Source organism: Triturus cristatus, chromosome 7, assembly GCF_964204655.1.
Source record: "Triturus cristatus chromosome 7, aTriCri1.1, whole genome shotgun sequence".
NCBI lineage: Eukaryota > Metazoa > Chordata > Amphibia > Caudata > Salamandridae > Triturus > Triturus cristatus.
In genome coordinates, this window is record NC_140590.1 from 953185639 (window position 1) to 953207075 (window position 21437).

At 45.6% G+C, this 21437-nt stretch overlaps 1 protein-coding gene across 3 annotated transcripts in view; it reads left to right on the forward strand.

Annotated features, from left to right (window-relative positions):
* The window catches only part of JADE2 (jade family PHD finger 2), a 533878-nt gene that overhangs the window by 162617 nt on the left and 349824 nt on the right, over positions 1–21437 (forward strand). For all 3 annotated transcript variants that reach the window (XM_085617976.1, XM_085617974.1, XM_085617975.1), the window contains exon 4: positions 9121–9278. In XM_085617976.1, coding sequence (XP_085474102.1) covers positions 9121–9278 — 158 coding nt within the window. The remainder of the gene's footprint in view (positions 1–9120; positions 9279–21437) is intronic.

The window sequence follows — 21437 nt, forward strand, 5'->3', positions numbered from 1 at the left end:
TAAAGAAACATTTAAATTTGTTAATCTCATAATTTATCATATATAGCGTCCCTTGAGCCATGAAAAAGAGTGCGGTATTTAAGCAAAGGCAGTACACAAATATACAGTGGTTTGAATATACGCTTTCAATGATGCACACGTGAACTCATAAAACAGAGTATTCAGAACTCTTAGACCATGAAAAAGGAAGTGATGTCTTTCTAATGTAACAAGAACTTACATTCTTGGCTTAGCAAGCTAATTGTTACTTGTTTTGAGGACAAAGATGTGAAAGGAAGCTCAAAATCATAATGGACCTGTACTTCTGCCTTGGGCACTGTTAGCAAGAGCAAGAAAAATATGGCTGCGGTGGTAACAGTTACACTAATATTCAGTCTTCATTTACACTGTAAATAGACTATTTTCTTTAAAAAAAATCCTATTTAGAGATAGATCTTTTTTCTATATATTTTAGTTGTTTCTCAGATCATCATTAAACCATCTACAGCCCCAATATTCCCACTTACGAGGATGTTTCACCAATACGTCTATTTCAATGAAAGCGTTTTGAAAAACATTGTTACAGTCAGTCATAATAGCTTAATTTGGTTAACAAACCTTAAAAACTCAAGATATTAAAACATTTGACATCCTTATACAGCTCAGAGTGATTAATAAATGCTTATTTATTTGCCCAACTTTGTTCTAATCTTAAGTACTGCTATAATCAATTTGGAAACTGCGAACCTAATCATGGAAAGATTCCTCACAAGCCAATTGAAAACTCTACAGGCGCGATATCCGGGATTTAATCATATAGCTTCTAAATGTGGGGTTTATAAAGCTTATGTTCGAGGCATATGAGCTGCAGATCACACACTGAGGATAAGATCGCCATCTGGTGTTGGGCTCGGATGATTGCAGGTTGTTGTCTTCGGAAGAAGCCTTTGGTCACGAGATAGGTGACTCCTCCCCTGGACAACAGTGCGCATGGGCATCCACTCCATCGTCAGATTGTTTTTTTCCGCCATTGGGTTCGGATGAACTTTTTTCCGCTCCAGCAGAAAACTTCCAGCAATCGAAATAACCCTTCAATTTTCATTCCATCGAAATCAACTCGGACCGGTTCCGGAAGCGGCTGATGGACAGGACACCTTTTAAAAAATGCCCCCAGTGTGGAGCGAAGTTCCCCCACAGTGATCACCACGAGGTTTGCAACCTCTGCCTGTCGCCGGAACACAACGAATCGAACTGTCCAGCTTGTGCCGCTTTCCGTTCCAAGAAGACCATCCGGGACCGAAGAGCTCGACGCCATATTATGGCCAAACCAGCTCCAGAACCGGACGACATCTTTGCTCAGGATGTTCCCGAAGATGACACCGAAGATCTCGATCGTGTCCGAGGCCGACGATTGCGATGACCTCATCACTCCAGGGCAGCGTGTGAGTACCATCCCCCCTGCCCCTACCCCATCCAAAAAGACATTGGTCAAGACTCCGCCAGCTGGGCCCAGTCGCGACCGAAACTCCTCTTCAGAAGCCCCGCCCTCGGGCCCGGCTCCAAAGACATCTAAGCCTGTAGGTGGCTCGGGCTCGAGCAAACCTCATGTTATTGTACCTATAACACCTTCGGCACCGAAAACCCCACTGTCGGCACCGAAACAGGCTTCAAGACCGAAATCTCCTTCGGCACCAAAACGTTCCTCGGCACCGAAGTCTCCACCGGCACCGAAACGTTCCTCAGCACCGATGCCAAAAAGTCCCTCGGCACCGAAAAATCCATCGGCACCGAAAAATCCATGGGCACCGAAGATTCCATCGGCACCGAAAAAAGTTCATAAAGACCCGAAACGGCCATCGCCACAACCACTTTCGGAGCCAGATGAACTTTTTCGCCCAGATCCTACTCAAAAGCGGATCTACATTAATCCCAAAACCGGACATGTGACTGCAGTCCCATACAAAAAACGGAAGCTGGACATCACACCACCTCCAGCTCCCATACGGAAGAAGGACTGTGCTACTTCACCACTTCGTCCTTCCTCTCCTGTGTTACCTCCTAACCCATCCCCCCCTCCTCCTCCTCCTTTTCCTTTACCTTTACCATCTCCTTTTCATTCACCACCTCCACAGGATGATGATGATGATTTAGGGGGAGGGGCGGACCCTGATTTGTTTAATGATCTTCTCGATCCAAACGACCCTTTTACATTTCCAGACACAGCACCAGTAGATGACTGGTCTTACCCGGTACCTGACATGCCTGACCCCACTACCTACCCTTCCAAGCCCTCCCCTCCTGATGACCATTTGGGGTTTGGCCAACTCATAAATAGGGCAGCAACATTCCATGGCGTCACAATGCACACAGACGCCCTTGAAGAGGACTTTCTCCTCGATACTTTTGAGCAGTCACAGAAAACTGTTCACATACTGCCCATGATTAAAGGGGTTATAAAGCATGCCACTGAAGTCTTTAAGGACCCTGTTAGAGCTAGGGTTCTCAACCCCCGCATTGAAAAAAAATACAGACCAGCCCCGCAGGACCCCGCATACATCAAACCTCAGCTCCCTTTAGACTCCTTGGTCGTGTCAAATGCCAGGAAGCGTGTTAACTCACAGACAACTGGAGAAACGCCTCCCCTGGACAAGGAGTCTAAGCTTTTAGAGGCCTCAGGCAAACTAGTCGCCGCACAAGCGGCAAACCACTGGCGTATTGCCAATACCCAAGTCCTCTTAGCCCGGTATGATAGAGCGCATTATGACCAACTTGAGGACCTTATGCAACATCTGCCTGAGCCATTTAAATCCCAGGCTAATGACCTCATTCAAGAAGGCAAATTAATATCTAATGCCTCCATTAAATGCGCCTTGGATGCAGCAGATACTGCATCTAGGACGGTCAATACCAGCGTCTTACTCAGACGACATGCCTGGCTCCGTATTTCCGGTTTTAAACCGGAGGTACAAACCACAATTCTAGCTCAACCTTTTAACCAGGAGCAGTTATTTGGCCCTGCAGTGGACACTGCATTAGAAAAAATGAAGAAAGATAATGAGACTGCCAAATCTATGGGAGCACTGCAGTCTCCTCAAACCCGGGGTTCCTTTCGTCACTCCTTTTATAGAGGAGCCTCCAAAAATCTGGGAACTGAGACCACGTCCACCTTTAAAAATTCTGGACAAACATCCCCTAACAGAGGATATTTTCGAGGGGGTTATAGGGGGAAGAACACCAAAGGTCGAGGGCGGGGCAACACCACTACCCGCACCTCCCCAGCCACTAAACAGTGACTTGCCACCACTCCCCCCAGACCATTCCACTCCGGTCGGGGGGCGGCTCCAACAATTCCTGCCTGTCTGGACTTCCATCACCACAGACAGGTGGGTAAGACAAATTATCCAGTCTGGCTACTGCCTCGAACTGATACAATCCCCCCCCAACATACCGCCCAAACACCGTCCAATGTCCTCACATCATCTCTCTCTCCTCAAACAAGAAGTTCAATCCCTGTTACAAAAACATGCCATAGAACCAGTCCCTCTTCAACATCGGGGAACAGGAGTATATTCCCTATACTTCCTCATTCCCAAAAAGGACAAAACGTTAAGGCCCATACTGGATCTCAGACTACTAAACCAGTATATACAATCAGATCATTTTCATATGACCACCCTCCAACAAGTCCTCCCACTATTACAACAGGGAGACTTCCTCGCCACATTGGACCTCAAGGACGCATACTTTCACATCCCTATGCATCCTGCTCACAGAAAATATCTACGATTTGTGGTAGACGGGCAACACTACCAATTTACAGTTCTCCCATTCGGAGTAACAACAGCACCCAGGGTGTTCACCAAGTGCTTAGCAGTCGTGGCAGCGCACCTCAGAAGACAACAGATCCATGTCTTCCCCTATCTGGACGATTGGCTCATGAAAGCCAATACTCACCAAAAATGCGTTCTCCACACTCATCGCACTATTCAACCCTCCACAACTTGGGATTCACTATCAACTACCCCAAATCCCATCTACAGCCCTCCCACGTACACCAGTATCTAGGGGCAACCATAGATACATCCAAAGCCATAGCTTATCCCAGCACCGCCAGGATAACCAGTATACAAAATCTCATCTCTCAATTTCAAACTCATCAATCTCTTCCAGCAAGAGTGTTCATGCAGCTCTTAGGCATGATGGCGTCATGCATCTCCATAGTCCCACACTCACGACTTCAAATGCGTCCCTTACAGGAATGTCTAGCACAACAGTGGAACCAAGCTCACGGACAACTTACCGATCTGGTGTTGGTGGACAGTCGCTCACTTCGCTCACTGAAATGGTGGAACACCATCAACCTGTCCAAAGGGCGGCCGTTCTTAGAGCCTCTTCCACAAGTTGTGCTGACTACCGACGCATCTCTCACGGGGTGGGGAGCCCACCTCCTTCAACATACCACTCAGGGCAGATGGACCAGTCAACAAAAACTGCTCCACATCAATCACCTAGAACTTTTAGTGGTGTTCCTGGCACTAAAATCCTTTCAGGTACACCTAAAGAACAAAACTGTCCTCATATGCACAGACAACATGACGACAATGTATTATATACAAAAGCAAGGGGGGACACATTCTCTCCAACTGGCACAGCAAATCTGGAGATGGGCAATTCCCCAAAACATCTACCTGCTAGTAGAACATCTCCCAGGATTTCACAACCAGGTGGCCGACCTCCTAAGTCGCCACAAACAGCAGATCCACGAATGGGAATTACACCCCAAGGTTCTACTCCCATTCTTCCAAAAATGGGGGCAACCAGACATAGACCTGTTCGCCACTCCCGAAAACACAAAATGCCCAACCTTCGCCGCCAGGTTTCCACACCCACAGTCGAAGGGCAATGCCCTATGGATGAACTGGTCCGGCAGATTTGCATACGCTTTTCCCCCTCTCCCACTCATTCCATTTGTGGTACGCAAACTGAAACAACAGTCGCTAACACTAATTCTAGTAGCTCCCACTTGGGCACGTCAACCGTGGTTCACCACACTTCTGGAACTATCTCTAGTCCCACATCAAAAACTACACCTCTCCCCGGATCTATTAACCCAGAACCGTGGAGAAATCAGACACCCAGATCCTCAAACACTGAACCTGGCAATCTGGCTCCTGAAGTCTTAGAGTTCGGGTACCTCAACCTCCCTCCAGACTGTATGAATATCATAAAGGAAGCCAGACGACCTACTACTAGAGCATGTGATGCCGCAAAATGGAAACGATTTGCCATTTACTGCGCTAATAATGACATACATCCATTGCATGCTTCCATCCAAAACATCATTTGCTATCTACTACACTTGCAAAGATGCAACCTAGCGTATTCCTCTATACGTTTACACCTAGCAGCCTTGGCAGCCTACTTGCAAAATAGGCAACACCTGTCCCTCTTCAAGGTACCAGCCATCAAAGCGTTTATGGAAGGTCTTAAAACAATTCTTCCTCCAAGATTACCACCTTCCCCAGTGTGGAATCTCAATGTTGTTCTAACAAGACTTATGGGTCCCCCATTTGAACCAATGCACAAATGTGAATTACAGTTCCTGACATGGAAAGTAGCTTTCCTTATCGCAATCACTTCCCTACGAAGAGTAAGTGAAATACAAGCCCTAACTCTGGAGGAACCTTTCTTACAACTACACCGTAACAAAGTAGTTCTTAGGACAAACCCTAAATTTCTTCCAAAAGTGATTTCCCCTTTCCACCTTAACCAATCAGTAGAGCTACCAGTCTTTTTCCCTAACCCAGACTCTGTAGCTGAAAGGGCCCTACATACCTTAGATGTTAAAAGAGCCTTGCTTTATTACATCGACAGGACAAAACCTTTTCGAAAGACAAAACAACTCTTTGTTGCTTTCGCGCCACCACATAAAGGCAATCCTATCTCCAAATCAGGTATAGCCCGGTGGATAGTTAAGTGTATCCAAATTTGCTACCAAAAGGCTAAACGTACTCTTACAGTTCCCCCTAGGGCGCACTCCACGCGTAAAATAGGGGCTTCTATGGCCTTCTTAGGTAACATTCCCTTAGAAGACATTTGCAAGGCAGCCACATTGTCTACCACGCATACCTTCACTAAACACTACTGTGTTGATGTGCAAGCCAAACAACAGGCCTCGGTGGGCCAGGCTGTCCTAAAACCTTTATTTCAAACTGCTGCAACAGATACAGGTGACCACCGCTAAGGGGAGACACTGCTATATAGTCTATCCTCAGTGTGTGATCTGCAGCTCATATGCCTCGAACGGAATATGCTACTTACCAGTATGCATCTGTTCTTGGCATGTAGAGCTGCAGAGCCACACACGCCCACCCGCCTCCCCGGGACCTGTACCTGTTCCAGCATTTGTCTTACTTAGACATTGCACATGGACATCCTTTCTTTTCATTCCTATAGACTCCATCTTTTCCCATCATGGCGAAAAACAATCTGACGATGGAGTGGATGCCCATGCGCACTGTTGTCCAGGGGAGGAGTCACCTATCTTGTGACCAAAGGCTTCTTCCGAAGACAACAACAACCTGCAATCATCCGAGCCCAACACCAGATGGCGATCTTATCCTCAGTGTGTGGCTCTGCAGCTCTACATGCCAAGAACAGATGCATACTGGTAAGTAGCATATTCCTTTTGAAGGATATGCTGTCCACATGTTCTCTTCTGCAGCTCTAGTCTTAAGGAGGCTAAGCAATTCTGAAAGGAGACTAAACCGGAAGTGCATTTAAAGTCTTTTTCTTCTTTTTTTGTGATACGGAACCCATCATAAGTACGGCTCCACCACTGAAAAAATCCTAACTAGCTCATAAACCTTCAGTGATTTGCTCAGCTGTCTACTTTAGTGAAGCTACAGGATGGAACAATGAAGCAACTTAGTAATAGATCAAAAAAAATTAATGATGCCTAGTAAAGTATTCACTCATATTTTCTCCAATTTGATCTGAATATAATCTAGCCATGGGATAGCATTAAGAGTTTTATCCATGACAAGAGTATCTGTCAGAACTAATCTTGTTAACCAACAATTTGACCCCATTGACACCCTCAAAAGCACATTTTATTGTGTAGAGGCCAAGAGTCTGACACAATAATCTATTTTCGTCTATTTTTTTTTTTGAAAAACCTTTATTGTGCACAGTTTCATCATCCCACAATGTACACTCACCATCCAAGGTGTCAAAGCAGTTAGACAATAAACCCATGCTTCCAGACAGTAGGACACAGCCATTCAGCCGGCAACCCGGGGGTCCGGCGGCGTTGTGCAGGTTGGCATTGTTACAGGAATTATTTGTGTACTTTGTGAAACGGTAGGTCTATGTTACTTTTTTGGTGTTTTGTTGTGGTGTTCCTTATGCGTGTTATCAGCGACAATGGATGGCGCTGAATTCCAGCCCACACCGCGGCTATCTCGGTCGCCACCCAGGCCCCTATCTGGAGTCGTGTAGGATACCGTGGTTGACCCCAAGTTTAAAGGCCTCCGGTCAGCTCAGTGTCAGTATCGCGCTCGCAATGCGGGCCGTAGCGCGGCAAGGATGTGTTGGTATAGCTCACTGAGACATAGATGCTAACGTGTAGATCCGGCAAATCCAGTCAGCAGCTTCGCAATTCGAGTCCATGCGTGAGCTATGTGGCGCGCGTCCGTCCCTCCAGCGCTACACCCCTCAAGCAGCTGATTGTCGGGGTACATCTGGTAGTCAATACAGTGTGCCCTGGGCAAGATCTTTCCGTGTTCTCTGGGCGTACCCGTCCCTGGTAGGGTGTGTGTGTGTCATCATCGCGTCGCTGCCAGTGAGCGGGGCACGCTAGGTATGGTAGCGCTTCGGGGACGCCCGACGGCGCATCCGCCGTCTGTCACCTGTGATTAGGTAGTAATCCGGTCAGGGAGCTTAACCAGTAAACAAACTGCTCCCTGTGTGTATGTGGCGGTAGGGGGAGTCGAGGTTGGGGTCAGAAACTCAAACTGGATCGAGGGGAAGGGGGGGGGGGGAGGAGATCATCTTGCTTTTGAGCCGGAGGGCTAGCAGCTGTCGAGTGGGGCACAGCGGGACTGCGCGGCGCGCGCAGGAAGCAGCAGGCCGGGGAGGGGGCCGCCAGGCAGGCTGGAATCCCAAAGCGCCGACGCCCACACCCATTTTCTCGATGCATAGGATAATCTATTTTCGTCTATATTGGGAGATTTCATTCTGGTATATCAACGTAGATCAGCCCAATACATAGCTTTTGCAACACAAATTCTTTGTATGGATAGAATGTGCTTTCCTCCACTGAGACTTAATTTTTTTTTTTTTTGAATATCCAGATCATTAATATACAGTGAAAAAAGGAAGGTGCAAGTATACACTCCGGTCATCCCCTTTTTCTGATTTTAAAAGATCTTGTGCATTAACACCTATTGACATTGCGGACTGTTGACCACAGACAGTGATAGTTTTTGGACTTCGCTTTCCAGCTTAGACATCATCTTTAATGCATTAAATAGAAAGTTGTAGCCTAAGGTGCAGACATGCACTAGGGGATAATGGCAGGGAGCTTTGTTTGTAAGAGAAGAGGAAGAAGGAGCACTGCTAAAAATACATATAGCACAAAGATAACTTTATTATTCACAATCCTGGTAATCTTCAGCATAAATAATTCACCTTTCACTTCTTGAAGCAATGAGTAAATATTCAGGTGACCAGTCTTCTGTGTGCTCCAAATGTCTTCCGAGCTTCAACATAAACTGAAAGTCACCTTCTACAGCTGTGCATTGCAGAATAGGTTTAAAGGAACATCCATTTTTCTCCTGGTCCTTTTATGTTGCCTGTCTCCACAGTTTCTTAAATGTTGTTTTTTTTTTTTTATAAAAATGGTAACGTTCAGAGTGATGTCCTAATAAAACGATCTTGATTTCCTTTGTAGAGGGGTCCAAGGTCATGCAGATATGTGGAACTAATCAATGTTAATGCATTTAGTGAGGATTATTGTGGAGGCGAATTAGGATCACTTTTCCATATTACTTTGCTAGCAATGTCAGTGAGGTAATGATGGATTTGAATCATGGCTCTAGTTCAGGAATGGAAAATGAAACTTTTTTTTTTTTGTTAAAGGTTTTTCGTACTGACCTGATAACTGCCATGAAAATTCCCGACTCGTATCAGCTTGGACCAGATGAGTACTATATATTAGCTGATTCATGGAGACAGGAATGGGAAAAAGGAGTTCAAGTTCCAGCAAATGTGGAGGCAGTACCTAATGCAGAGGTTAGGTATGTATATGTGCTCTATTTGCTGTCCTGCACATACTAATCGTTAACTATCTGTATTAGTCATTATCATGCAGTTACTCATCATGTGTTTCAGTGTAAGATGGGTTGCATGTAAAAGTGGTTTTTTTCTGAGTGAAATTTGACATTTAAGACATCAAACTCAATCAGGTTTTTAATGCAACCATATTGGAAAATTTCTAAGGCATAATAGATTGTCAGTTCCTATTGGAAAATATAAAGAATCTACTGTTGCTCAAGAGGTTCTTTCCAGAAACGTATTTAAAGGAATCCAGAACTCTGGTACAATATATTGGGATTATTTAATTCCACCCTAAAAATCGTTCGCAAAATGCATTTCCATTGGCCTTCACTGGCTGGGATTTGCGTATTCCTGTGTTTACACTTTAATGTTCTTGTGATCAGTACAAAAAACAGTCTTTCTTACGACATTAAAAACATACTGATTGTGAAGATACTGAAAATCACCAGACTCTAGCTGACGTCAGTGTGTTGGTCCATAATTTTTTAGAGCATTGTACATATATATAATGTCAGAAATCAGACCGGCAACCGCAACTATAAAACCTGTAGGTAATGTAAAGTTTCCTAGCTTCCATAATGGAAAGTTTCAATTCTATTGAGGACACGGAGGCGAGGATTATGCTTCACTTTCTTCGTTTATTCATCATCATCATCAGTCTTTATTCGATTTAACCCCTTCAGTGCCCATGACGAGCTGGACTCGTCATGGGCCGCGGTGGCGCTGTGCCCATGACGAGTCCAGCTCGTCATAGACCCCGCCCGCTAATGCAACGGCCGGCACTGGGCGGGGAAAGGGGCGGGCACTGAAGGGGTTAAAATGAATCATAAAAGACACAAACATAAAAACAAGAGCACAATTATTGTGCCCACAATGGTACAAAACAGCAATAAATACATTAAAAGAATGTTAAGAAAAACATTAAATAAGTAGTATGCTGATGAATAGATCTTGGAATATTAAAAAAAGAAAAAGGAAAAAAACACACTATCAGTTACACGTACTAAATCACTAGGCAGAAAGACCAGGCTAGACACACGTTAATAGCCCATTTTCCATGTTCTCTAGGAGAGCTCCTGGGGGGTTCCTGATCGCTTTTCTTCGTAGAGACCATGCCCAACCCAAATATTTTGCTAGGGCCACTGAGACAATTGTTAGAGAACTAGTGCGCAGAATTCGAAATGCCACAGCACTGCTCCTGGTACCAAGTGCCTTACACAAAGGGGAAAGCCAGACACGTCTTGGAGTAATAAGTATCGGGCAAGCAAACAGGAAATGAGCAATTGATTCTGATTTAGCCCCACATACAGGGCACGATTCCTCCTGTTTCCTATCCCATCTCCCTGTCAGGGATCTAAGGGGTAGAGACCCAGCTCTAAACTGTAAATAGAGTTTCCTGTCCCCCGTATTAGTAACCAGGTTCCAGTATGACTCTAGAGCAGGGACAATTTTGGCCTCTAGAAAGTTAGCAGACATCCCTGAGGCTCTATTCAATACCTGAAGGTCTACCCTATCCCAGTATGCCTTTTTGAGGGAGTTCTTTGATGGAAACAGGGCTGTCGACGGGTCATACCATAGCACCTCCATACCCATTCCTTTCAGAGTCTCATGTAAATTCTTTAACCATACAATTTTATGGAATTCATCAGTTTTTATAATGTCCATGAGACCGTTGGTGTAATGGGAGAGCTCGGGAGTAGTCCAGAGTCTCCGCCAATATAAAACCGGCCGAAGCTTTGCGATGTCCAAAATGGACCTCCTGCCTAAATCGTGTCTAAGTGGAATCAGTGGAGTACTCTGGGGGAGACCAGTTATACTCCGAAGGAATTTGTTTTCAACACTAGATAAAAGGGATAACTGGTCAAAACCCCAAAGCTCCGCCCCATATAGCGCAGAACTTAAAGCCTTGGCTTCGTAGACTTGCAGTACTGGGCTTATTGGTTTTGTAAATGACTTACTGAATTCCCTACATAGAGCACCGGTCAGTTGTTTGAAACGCAGGGTGGCCAGTTCAATGTGTTTACGCCATTTGTTGTCATTTGATATTTGGATACCAAGGTACGTAAAATTAGTTACCGTCTCCAAGGGTTGCCCATTCATAAATAGCTTTTTTCTTCGAGAACTCACGTGGGGGTTAAAGGCCATGAATTTTGTTTTTGTCACGTTAACCTCCAGACCGTAGTCAAGGCAAAAGTTGTCAAACAAGCGCAGGGCTTTTTGCAGACCACTCAACGTTTTGGACACGATAAGCGTGTCGTCTGCAAACATTAGTATAGGGATGGGAACTCCAGCCAACCTTGGGGCGTCTATGTTTGCAGAAAGCATGAGATCAACTATTCCATTAATATATAATGAGAAGAGCGTGGGTGCCATGGTGCAACCTTGGCGCACACCACGCTCGACCGGGAACTCAGGGGTAACCTGACCTGGCCCGCCCCATTGAATCCTAGCGTAGTTGGACTCATGCAATCGCATAACCAAAGTCAGAATTTCGTTAGGGAGACCTAGCTCTTCCAAAACTGCCCACAGCCGGATACGAGGCACGAGGTCAAAGGCAGCTCTCAAATCCACAAAAGCTGCGTAGAGGCTGCCTTTGCCCAGTGTCACCACCCGCCAGTGGAGTTGGACAAAGCGGAAGACCTGATCAACTGTGCTGGTTGATTTTCGGAAACCTGCTTGGAAGGGTGACAAAATGTTATTGTCATCAATCCACTCCTGGATCTGGTTCAGGACCATCCTCCCAATCACCTTCTGTATGGAGTCTATCAAGCTGATCGGCCTGTAGTTGCATGGAAGTGCCTTATCGCCCTTCTTAAATACAGGGATTATGACAGCCCCTCTCCATGATTTGGGGACAGGAGCACCCTTGGCCACAGCATTGGCCAAGAGAGTAATATACATGCTCCAGCTGTCTTTATCATGAAGGAAGACATCGGGAGAAACCCTATCTGGCCCAGAGGCACGGCCACTAGTGACAGAGCCCAGAGCCTTCAAGGCATCTTGTATACAAAAGGGATCTAGGGGGAAGGGAACATAATTTGGGACCCAAGCAAAATTAAACAGGGAATTACAGGCGTATTGGGGTTTAAAGTATTCATACAGCAGCCATATTTAATGGAAATAGGAAACTATCAATCCATCCGAACAGTATATGAGTGCCCTTTCATAGTCATTTGTTGACTTTCGTTCCACCTCTTTCTAAGTGCGACATCAGCCAGAGTTCATCTGGTCTAATCTTGTTTTATCGACTCAGTTCCTGTGGACCAATGGCGATCGTTAAGTCAAGATCCTTAAATATCGCAGGTAACCTTTACCAATTAAGTATGTATAATATGTTTTTATGTTATATCATGTGTTACTACATAATCTTATAATCCCTAACTGTTATCAAACATTGATGACTTACTCTGAACCCAGCCAACCTTCTCCCTCTATGATCATATGCATTCATACAGGGCAGGTCAGCTGATATTTGATCCATGGGCAAGATAATCCTCACCTCTGTGTCCTTAATAGAATTGAAACTTTCCATTATGGAAGCTAGGATACTTAACATTCCATGTCAGCGACAGAGGCGATGATTATGCTAGTTCAAAGCTTATCCACCACGAAAGCCACAACACTGGGGAGTGACTTAAAATAGAGGTGTTTGAACATGGAGTCAGAGGACCAATTAGTTGCATTTAGAATGTCTTGCAAGCATGCCCCCAAGATGAATGCTTTAGATGCCATTGCTCACCTGGTGGAGTGTTCCCCAAATATCTTTGCGTCGATGCTGCCTTCCCGCATGGCCCATCGGACCCATCTAGCAATCGTAGGGGAGGAAACACCCATGTGGAGCTTTCGAATGGCTATGTGGGGTTGTTCTCCTGAGGGACGAAGCTCCTCTTTCATTGCCTCATACGCCTTTATACAACGAACTACACATAATTTGGAAGAGCCTGCTAAAGCCGGGTATGAGGCAATCCGAGAATTGGTCTTTGTTCGTGGGAAAATTTGAAAAATAATCCCATCCGGGATAAAGGTTCTGCCTGTGATGTCCAGAGCTCCAAACATGGCAGGTTGCCAATTTGGCAGAAAATTCCTTTTGGGACAAATTCTGAGTCCAGGAGAAAATTTGGTTGAGCACTGTATTGACATCCCACAGTACTGAGTACTGTGGTTCAGGTGGCAGCGATAGTAGGATGCTTCTGAGTAATTTTCAAACCAACGAATGTTGACCCATAGGGTGGCCTTCAATCTGAGAAAGCCCTGCTGAAAGAGCTGAATAGAAGCTGTTCGCTGACTTATAAGCCAGTCCCTCAGAGGCGAGGGAAGCCAGGAAGTTCAAGATATGGACAATTCCTGTCCCCACGGGATCCAGGTGCCTCTGATGATGATAACCTATCCAACTGGACAAGACCGATCGATAACGTTTGACAGTACTGTCAGCCCATTTCTTTGAGAGTAAATATGCAGTCTGGCTCGAAAGTACTGGAACTCTACATCGTCTCCGGTAATCCTCTACGCCATAAACTGCAGAGAACCTTTCAGAACCAGATGATGGGGATTACCTGAGGGAGACCCGGAAAGAGGGGTAGAATGATTGGAAAATCCTAAGGAAGTCCCATCATACCGGGATACTAGACTTGAGATCTTTAGAAGGGGGTCACTACCACTATGTCTGCTTACTGTCTCTGGACCTGCGCCGAGAGTCTCTTTATCGTGGAGGACATATACCACCTCTGTTGTAAAGTCATGCAGGAAGATATCTGTCGCTGCAGCATTGGGAGCCAGCTGCAACTGAAGTACCTGTCTATGTGGTGATCCAACCTGGATGCAAACAGATCCACCATGAACGGACACCATTTGGATGTAAGCGCCTAGAACACGAAACAATCCATCCTCTACAAGCTGAGATCCTGGTGATATCTTGACTGCCAGCCTGCTACTAGGTTGGCCGAACCTGGGAGGTGTTCCGCCGTGACCGAGATCTGATGCTCGAGGCATATTCCCAGGAACTCTGGGCTAAGTCCGATAGGGGTTTGGACTTGGTACCCCCTAAATGGTTGATGTAACAGACCACTGCTACATTGTCTATTTTGAGGCGAGCGCAACATTGAGTCTTCTCCTCGGTCCAGCATTTCACTGCGAAGGAGGCCACCAGTAACTCCAGGCAGTTGAAGTGAAGAGCAAGTTCTTGATTGGACTATTTTCCACCGGTGGAGAATTCCCCACACTTTGCTCCTCAGCCTGTGCTGCTGGTGTTGGACTGTCCACGAGGTCTGGTTGGGGCCCAAAGATGGCCTGGCCGTTCCAAGCCTCCCATGTGAGCCAACCACCAACGAATTTCTGCTTTTTACTCATTGGACAGTGGAACTCAGAGTACGTGAGACCTTTCCGGAAATCGAAGATTTTCAGTCATTGAGGGGCCCGATAATGAAGGGGGCCTGGGAAAATAGTCCTGTAACGACAAGAGGAGGCCCACCACCCTTGCATTTTCCTGCAGAGAAGTAGCATTCTGGCCAATATCCTTCTTAGCTAGTGTCTGATTTTGGCTAGCTTCCGAGAGGAAAGACTCAGATTGGCTCAGCCTGAGTCCGCTACAGAACCCAAGAAGGTTAGGGACTGAGTCGCGGATTGAACTGATTACTCCCCAATTATGATGAGGCCCAGGTATTGGAACAGGTCGAGTGTTGACTGGAGATGACCTGTCAAGGTCCTTGGACATTGATCCATGAGGAGGAAATCGTCCAGGTATACTATAAGATGTACACACTTTGAATGGAGGAGTTCCACCACAGGTTTTAGGACTTTGTTAAAGCACCAAGGAGCAGAGGACAGCCCCAAAAGGAAGTGCTGTGAATTGTAATGTCTAATGGTGCCAGAAAAACGGCAGGAGTCGCTGGAGTGGCGTGGAAATCGCTTTGATGCGTCTTGGAGATCCAGATGCAGCAACCAATCGTTGGGTTGTATTAGATTTCGCAGGAGATGGATGCCGTCCATCTTGAAGTAGTGGAAAACTAGTCACTCACTGAATTCTCTGAAGTTTATGACTGCCATGTTGTTTCTCCACCAAAAATAGGTTGCTGATAAAACCCCTGATAAAACCCCTTGGGTGAGGGGTCATAGGAGTGATGACTCCCTTGGAATGGAGGTTCGTCACATCTGCGTTGACCAGGGCTGGCTCCTTATCGGAGAACCTTATGGGAGGAGGACCGGGGACCCATAAAACTTTATTCTAAATCCCTGAATTGTTTGAAGGACCTAAGCGGCGGATTTCACTGTCCTCCAGTTGTGGGCAAAATCTGCCAACCAGCTCCTCAAGCTTACGTAGGAGAAGAGGAGTAAGCTCACAGTTCAAGGAGCTTTGGGAGTGGCCTCCTCTGGGGTCCGCCTCTGTGGCTGGGGTATCCTCTAGTGGGGTAGAAGCCCTTAAATCTGTTCTGGTCCTTACACAGTTCTTGCTTGGAGGTTTGGCCTCAGGAAGAAGCTTGGTGCTGGAAGCGGCTGTCCGAGTGCCTCCTACCACGACCGGCTCCGGTGAAAACTAGAGGGTTGAAGATCTTTTTAATAGATCATTGGGCCTTGTCCAGGGACTTGAGTGTAGTCACAAACTTACTCATTTCTTCTGTGAAAGGATCCCCAAAGAGGCCCCATTATGCTACTTGTCTGGCCTCTGAAGTGGCAAGATCCCCCAATTTTGGGGTCAGTCATAATCAGGAGTGACCGGCGCCGCTCCATGGAGAGGGAGCAGTTTGCATTTCCCAAGACGATGATGACACGTTGGGCCTACCCTGATAAGATGTCATGGGAGATAAGGGACCCTGAGACTTTAGCGTTCTTGGCCATGTCAAGGATTTTTGTCAGAGGGCCGGCAAGGTTAAGCAGTTTATCTTATAAAGACCGCCACAAGCAGTCAATCTCTTTTTTGGGATCCTGGATATATCTGGCTAGGAAGGTTGCCATCCGGGGATCAGTCTCTGGGTTGAAGGCCACTTTGCCCCCCAGGGACAGACAGGGGCACTCTGCTCTGAGGCGGTTGCTTACCTCTTAATCAAGAGGCTTGTGGAGTCTTTCGGCCATGAAGGTGGCCACCTTCTCTTTGGGCGCCCAGTCTAATGAGCGTGGGTGTACCAGCTCACCTGGAGTCAGCACATTCGATCCTTGATCGCGGTTGTCTTTGCTGTAATCTGATGACTTTGGGTCAGAGTATGGACACTAGGGTCTGTTCGGCTAAGTATTCACATCGGAACCAGTGGCAGCGTTGCGACTGTCTAATGGCTATGGAGAGACGGGTGAGTATGCTGGGTTCAAGGCAGATTTGTCAGGGTCTCCTACGGGAGGGGGAGGACACAGTTCTATCCCTAACAGGGTAGCATGGTCCAGAAATGCCCATTTGAGCCAATCAAAGGCATCTAAGTAAACTCCTGGGTCGCTGGCCCGCTTCCATTTCAACTTAGGGGGTCCTGTGTTTGGATACCCTAGTGGTAGAATGGTCAAAGGCCCTTGGGATTCTTCTCTCTTATTGAGGAGTTGAAAGCACTTTTCTGCCATCCTAAGGAGTTTCTGCTCTAATGGTGCAACTGCGTCAGAGACAACCTTGTGAATAGAGGCGTTGATCATAAGGGGGATCTTTCCGTTGATGCTGCTAACTTGAGGGAACTGTTTTTAACTGTTAGGGAATTTTTATAACTCTTTTAACCGGATATGTTTTACAGCTGAAATTGCACTGTTGCACCCTGGAAACGATTGGAGCTGACATTTTTGTTAGCTCTCCAGCTTTCTTGGACTCACTATAAAATGAGAACAGGTTTGCGGACGAGTGCAGTGGACGAGCCGCTGCCACGGCAAAGGCAAGCACATACGTGTCCAACGGGGCCAGGAGCCTTGGCCTCCCACATGTAAGCCATCGTACCTATGACCCCTGCCAATTACTGGCGATACGGGGAAACACTAATGATGGATGACGCCATTCCATAGATCTAAGTAAGGGAGACATTTCATGCAAACTGTGTTTCCTCCCCAAAATTACTTACCCCGTGAAACACCCGAACAAGAAAGATAGGTGGCATACGTTCTAAATTAATTGCAGATTGCTGCCTGCACATAAGTTGGATCTCCTTGTCCTGATTGAGGGGAGAATACCAGATGTGAAATTTTTAACTGAGACCTGGCTCCATGCTGATTCAGATCCAGACCTGGTACAAGCCCTCACTCCAGAATTTTATATTCTGCGGATAGACCGCAAGAACAAGAAGGGTGGATGGATAGCGATTATACTTAAAGATTATAGCTGTCATAGCGAACCAACATTTTAACTGTGAAAGTGCTACCTTTGCTATCACCTTCTCCCCTACCTCTTCATTCTCTGGAATGTTACTCTGTAGACCACCTGTCCCTAGTGTAAAATTCCTCCACTGACTCTGCAGTAGTGGCAAATTTTGCCAGTACCACAGTTGATTTCGCCCTCTTGGGGAAATTTAATCTTCACCTGGAACAATCCGCAAACTCTCAAGTCACATGCCTTCCTTGGGACTTACTTGCCATCCAACTACTCCAAAGGGTCCTACCCATGAGAAAGGCTGTTTTTCCTACCCATCAGAAAGGCCATCTTTTTAGCTCCTATTTTTTTTAATGATATGTTAAAAGTTTCCAATCCTTCTCCAGTCACTTGGCCTGATCATTTTTTGATCCCACTGGCCTTGGAATACTCTTCTGCACCTGCAAACTCCAACCCATCAGCATGAAAGACCGATCTTGGTCTAAAATGCCAATAGAAGTATGGAAACAGGTATTGAGGAAATCAAGACCAACCCTAGGGTCAGATGCGAAGCATGCAAATGACAAGATCTCGGAGTGGCTTGAATCCACGCTTGATCAAGTTATTCCCTTCAAGACCCATACTAGACGAGCGAAAGACAAATCCGCACGTGGTATACTCACAATCTCCAAAAGCTTAAACAAGCATGTAAAAAAGCAGTAAGAATTTGGAGAAGAGATTATGGGAAGATAACCAAGCAGAAATACAGTGATAGTATCGGAGTATATTACACTGAAATAAAAAAAGCTCAAGTAACATACTTTGAAGGAAACATTTATGGCAAGGCTAACTGTTCACTGGCAATATTCTATATAGTAAAAACCCTCCCTTCCTCATCGGGCCCACTTTGGAACCCGTGTCATCACAGTGTACAAATTTAGCAAATTATTTTCTGAAAAACAATCCGAACATTTATAACATGCTCCATCAGTCCCCCGAAACTGGCAATAATAGATCTAAGCATAGTCTGGCTTGCTTGAATCCATACTCGCTGAATGTGATCCCTTCCATGACACTGGATAATCTCACAAATATTACAGGTAAATACAAGTATATTACAAGTAAAATTAAATCTGGCTCCTGGTACCCCCACGGATACTAGCCAGAAAATTAGATGACAATCCTTGTGCTCTCTTAACTGGCTTCCTGTGACCGAGAGGATAACATTTAAATCGCTCTGTATGGCCCATAGGGCACTTCTCAGTAAAAGCCCTCTCCCATCTCCCTACTCCCCCAGGAAATCTCTGCCCTCTTCTAATGCCCATCTGACCAAAATTCCCATCATTCTATGGGCAAACTATGGAGGGTGATCTTTTGCTTACAATGTGGCCAAATTGTGGAACCGCCTCACCCCACCCTAAGACTAATAGGAAAGGAACTTGACGTTCGGAAATCATTGAAAACCTGGCCTTTTTAAGATGGCCCTTCTAGATCCCCTAACGACTGCGTCACACTGTCAGCGCTAGGATGCCCATGGGTAGCTATGCGCTTCACAAGTGTTGTAATAACAATAATATTCACCTCACAAAAATTGTTGGCAATGGATAAGTAGGAGACACATTCCTCCTCCATTTATGAGTCCTAGAACTCCTACATGTTAGGGGCGATCGTAGCTGGGAAGTTTCCAGGCAAATTCAGGAAGTATAGGTAAGCCCAAAAGGTTAAATAAGGGTCAGAGCCCTGGGACACAGCACACCCTTTTATTTCAATAGGGCAATTCTGCGCAGCTTTTATGTGTATATATAATCATGTGAGATCTTGGGTCAGTGTCCCTCCAACTGGATGACACACTCTGGAAGCATTCAGGTGATTGCAAGCACGGAATTGAGGTGAAGGCCTCCAATGCGATCCCCCCGTATTAGGGTGTGCGACTCCAGGCAAGCAGGGCAGTAGCGGAGCTGACATGGATGGTCACGCTGCTTCGAAGGGTCGGGGAAATCGATCGGACCAGGCATGCCGGTCGTGCAGCCCAAGACATGGCTCAGAGCAAGGACGCAGTGTGAGGCGAGCAGGTGCCCCTAATGGTCGGAAGACCGCACTGCAAAAGCCCCGAGACACCTCAAATGAGGCACAGGCCTGTAAAGTGCCTGGGCTGCCATGTAAGGAGTGCAGAAGTGTTTACGCTGTCGCGCTGTACAGAAGCATAGAAAAAATAAGTAAAGACTACTTGATTAAATACAGTGACTTATCAGTGAAAATGAGACCCGAAGGCACCAAGCACTTATCTGCAGGCTGCTTGGGCAGCGAAGAAAGAAGTGTAAGGAGAGTCAACAAGGGACTATGAAGGGGCCCTTACAATCTGATTGGATTGACTGATATTTTCCTATTTCCCTATGGTCAATGGGATTCGAAGTTCTCTTTTATAGAAGTGTTAAATATGACTGCTGTATGAATAAAGTGAAGAAAGTGAAGCATAATCCTCGCCTTCGGTCCGGACATAGAATTCACGTCAGAAGTACAATATTTTGGACAGACTGCAACCTTGTCCTTCTGGATTGTTTTAGCTTTTTAAAATCAAGTGCAAGCTGTAAAGCCTGAATAAATGCTGGTTCTTCAGTGGAGCAACATTGAAGATCTTGTATCCCTTATCCTTAGATAGTTCTCATTTATTGTGGAACTCAGACAGTGGCAAGCTACCCAGTCACACCTTATGCACTGGCTTCATCTTCTGTTTTGTAATCTTCTGAAGCATGCTGTACTGTATCACAACCCCCTTATTAATTATCTGTTTTTGAAAAAAAAAAAGCAATGAAAGAAAACTGTGTGTGGGTATAATCCACTGAATCAGTTTGTCGCCCCAACCCCTTTCCTTTTCCAGTGGGTAAAGATTAATTCAGTACCAAATAAGGTCTGCTGTTTTCATACGTCCAATTCCAACTCTAGGACTGAGGATTCAGATCCTCTAACATTAAGTTTCAACTCCTTCCTGACCTATTAAAGAAGGTCTGTACTGAAAGCTGAGAGCACAATCAGCCAGGAAATCTCTTAATACTTGAGCCTGGAGCTTTTAGAGGTAAGCTGAGCGAAGTGTTTAAACAGTCTGGTGAGTCCATTGAATTAAATGAGGTTGAAGGAACCCATGGTATGGGATCCTAGCCACCATCTTAATATCATACAAATTCCTTACCACGGAAAGTAGGATTTCAGGCAGATCTCGTTGAATAATATTGGAACTAGTATAGTATTTGTATAAAAACACTGCTTCAGAAAATAGTAAAAGCATGGCTAGAAAAAAAAATCACCTTAACCTGAGAGATTTACCAAGCCAGTTAGCACTTTAAGGTTCTTCAGTGGGCTCCTCGGCATTTGTCAATCTAACCATGTACCTGGCAAAGCTCAAATAACATAGATAATTATGCCCTGATTTCAAGCTGTAGTTGTCTTACCGACGACGAGGGCAGTAGCATGCAGCTGGATATTATAGTTGGATAGGGTAATATTTTTGGCTAGATTGATAATGTCTAATGTCACAAAAGGGGAAATTGCCACAAATTCTTCAGTAGTACTGTGTAGGTTAGTCTGATATAAAATTTCCTATGTGGGTGAGCTGTACTCGATGTTCCAAATGAAGGTATCTGACCAGTTAGTTTGCACCAGAAACCTTGATGGACCTCCATGTTCTTCAATCAAGTTCCTAAGTTGTTGTACTGTCTAGTTAGGATTGAAAGTTCTTATGATAGAATCAGTTGTATAGAGACTCATTTTTTTAATACTTTTTATTTTCATTTGTGGGAGAAAAGAACATAATTATCAAACAAAGTAGGCATTGAAAAGAAAAAGGGATAAGGGATGGAATGTTTTTAAGAAATGGACCCTT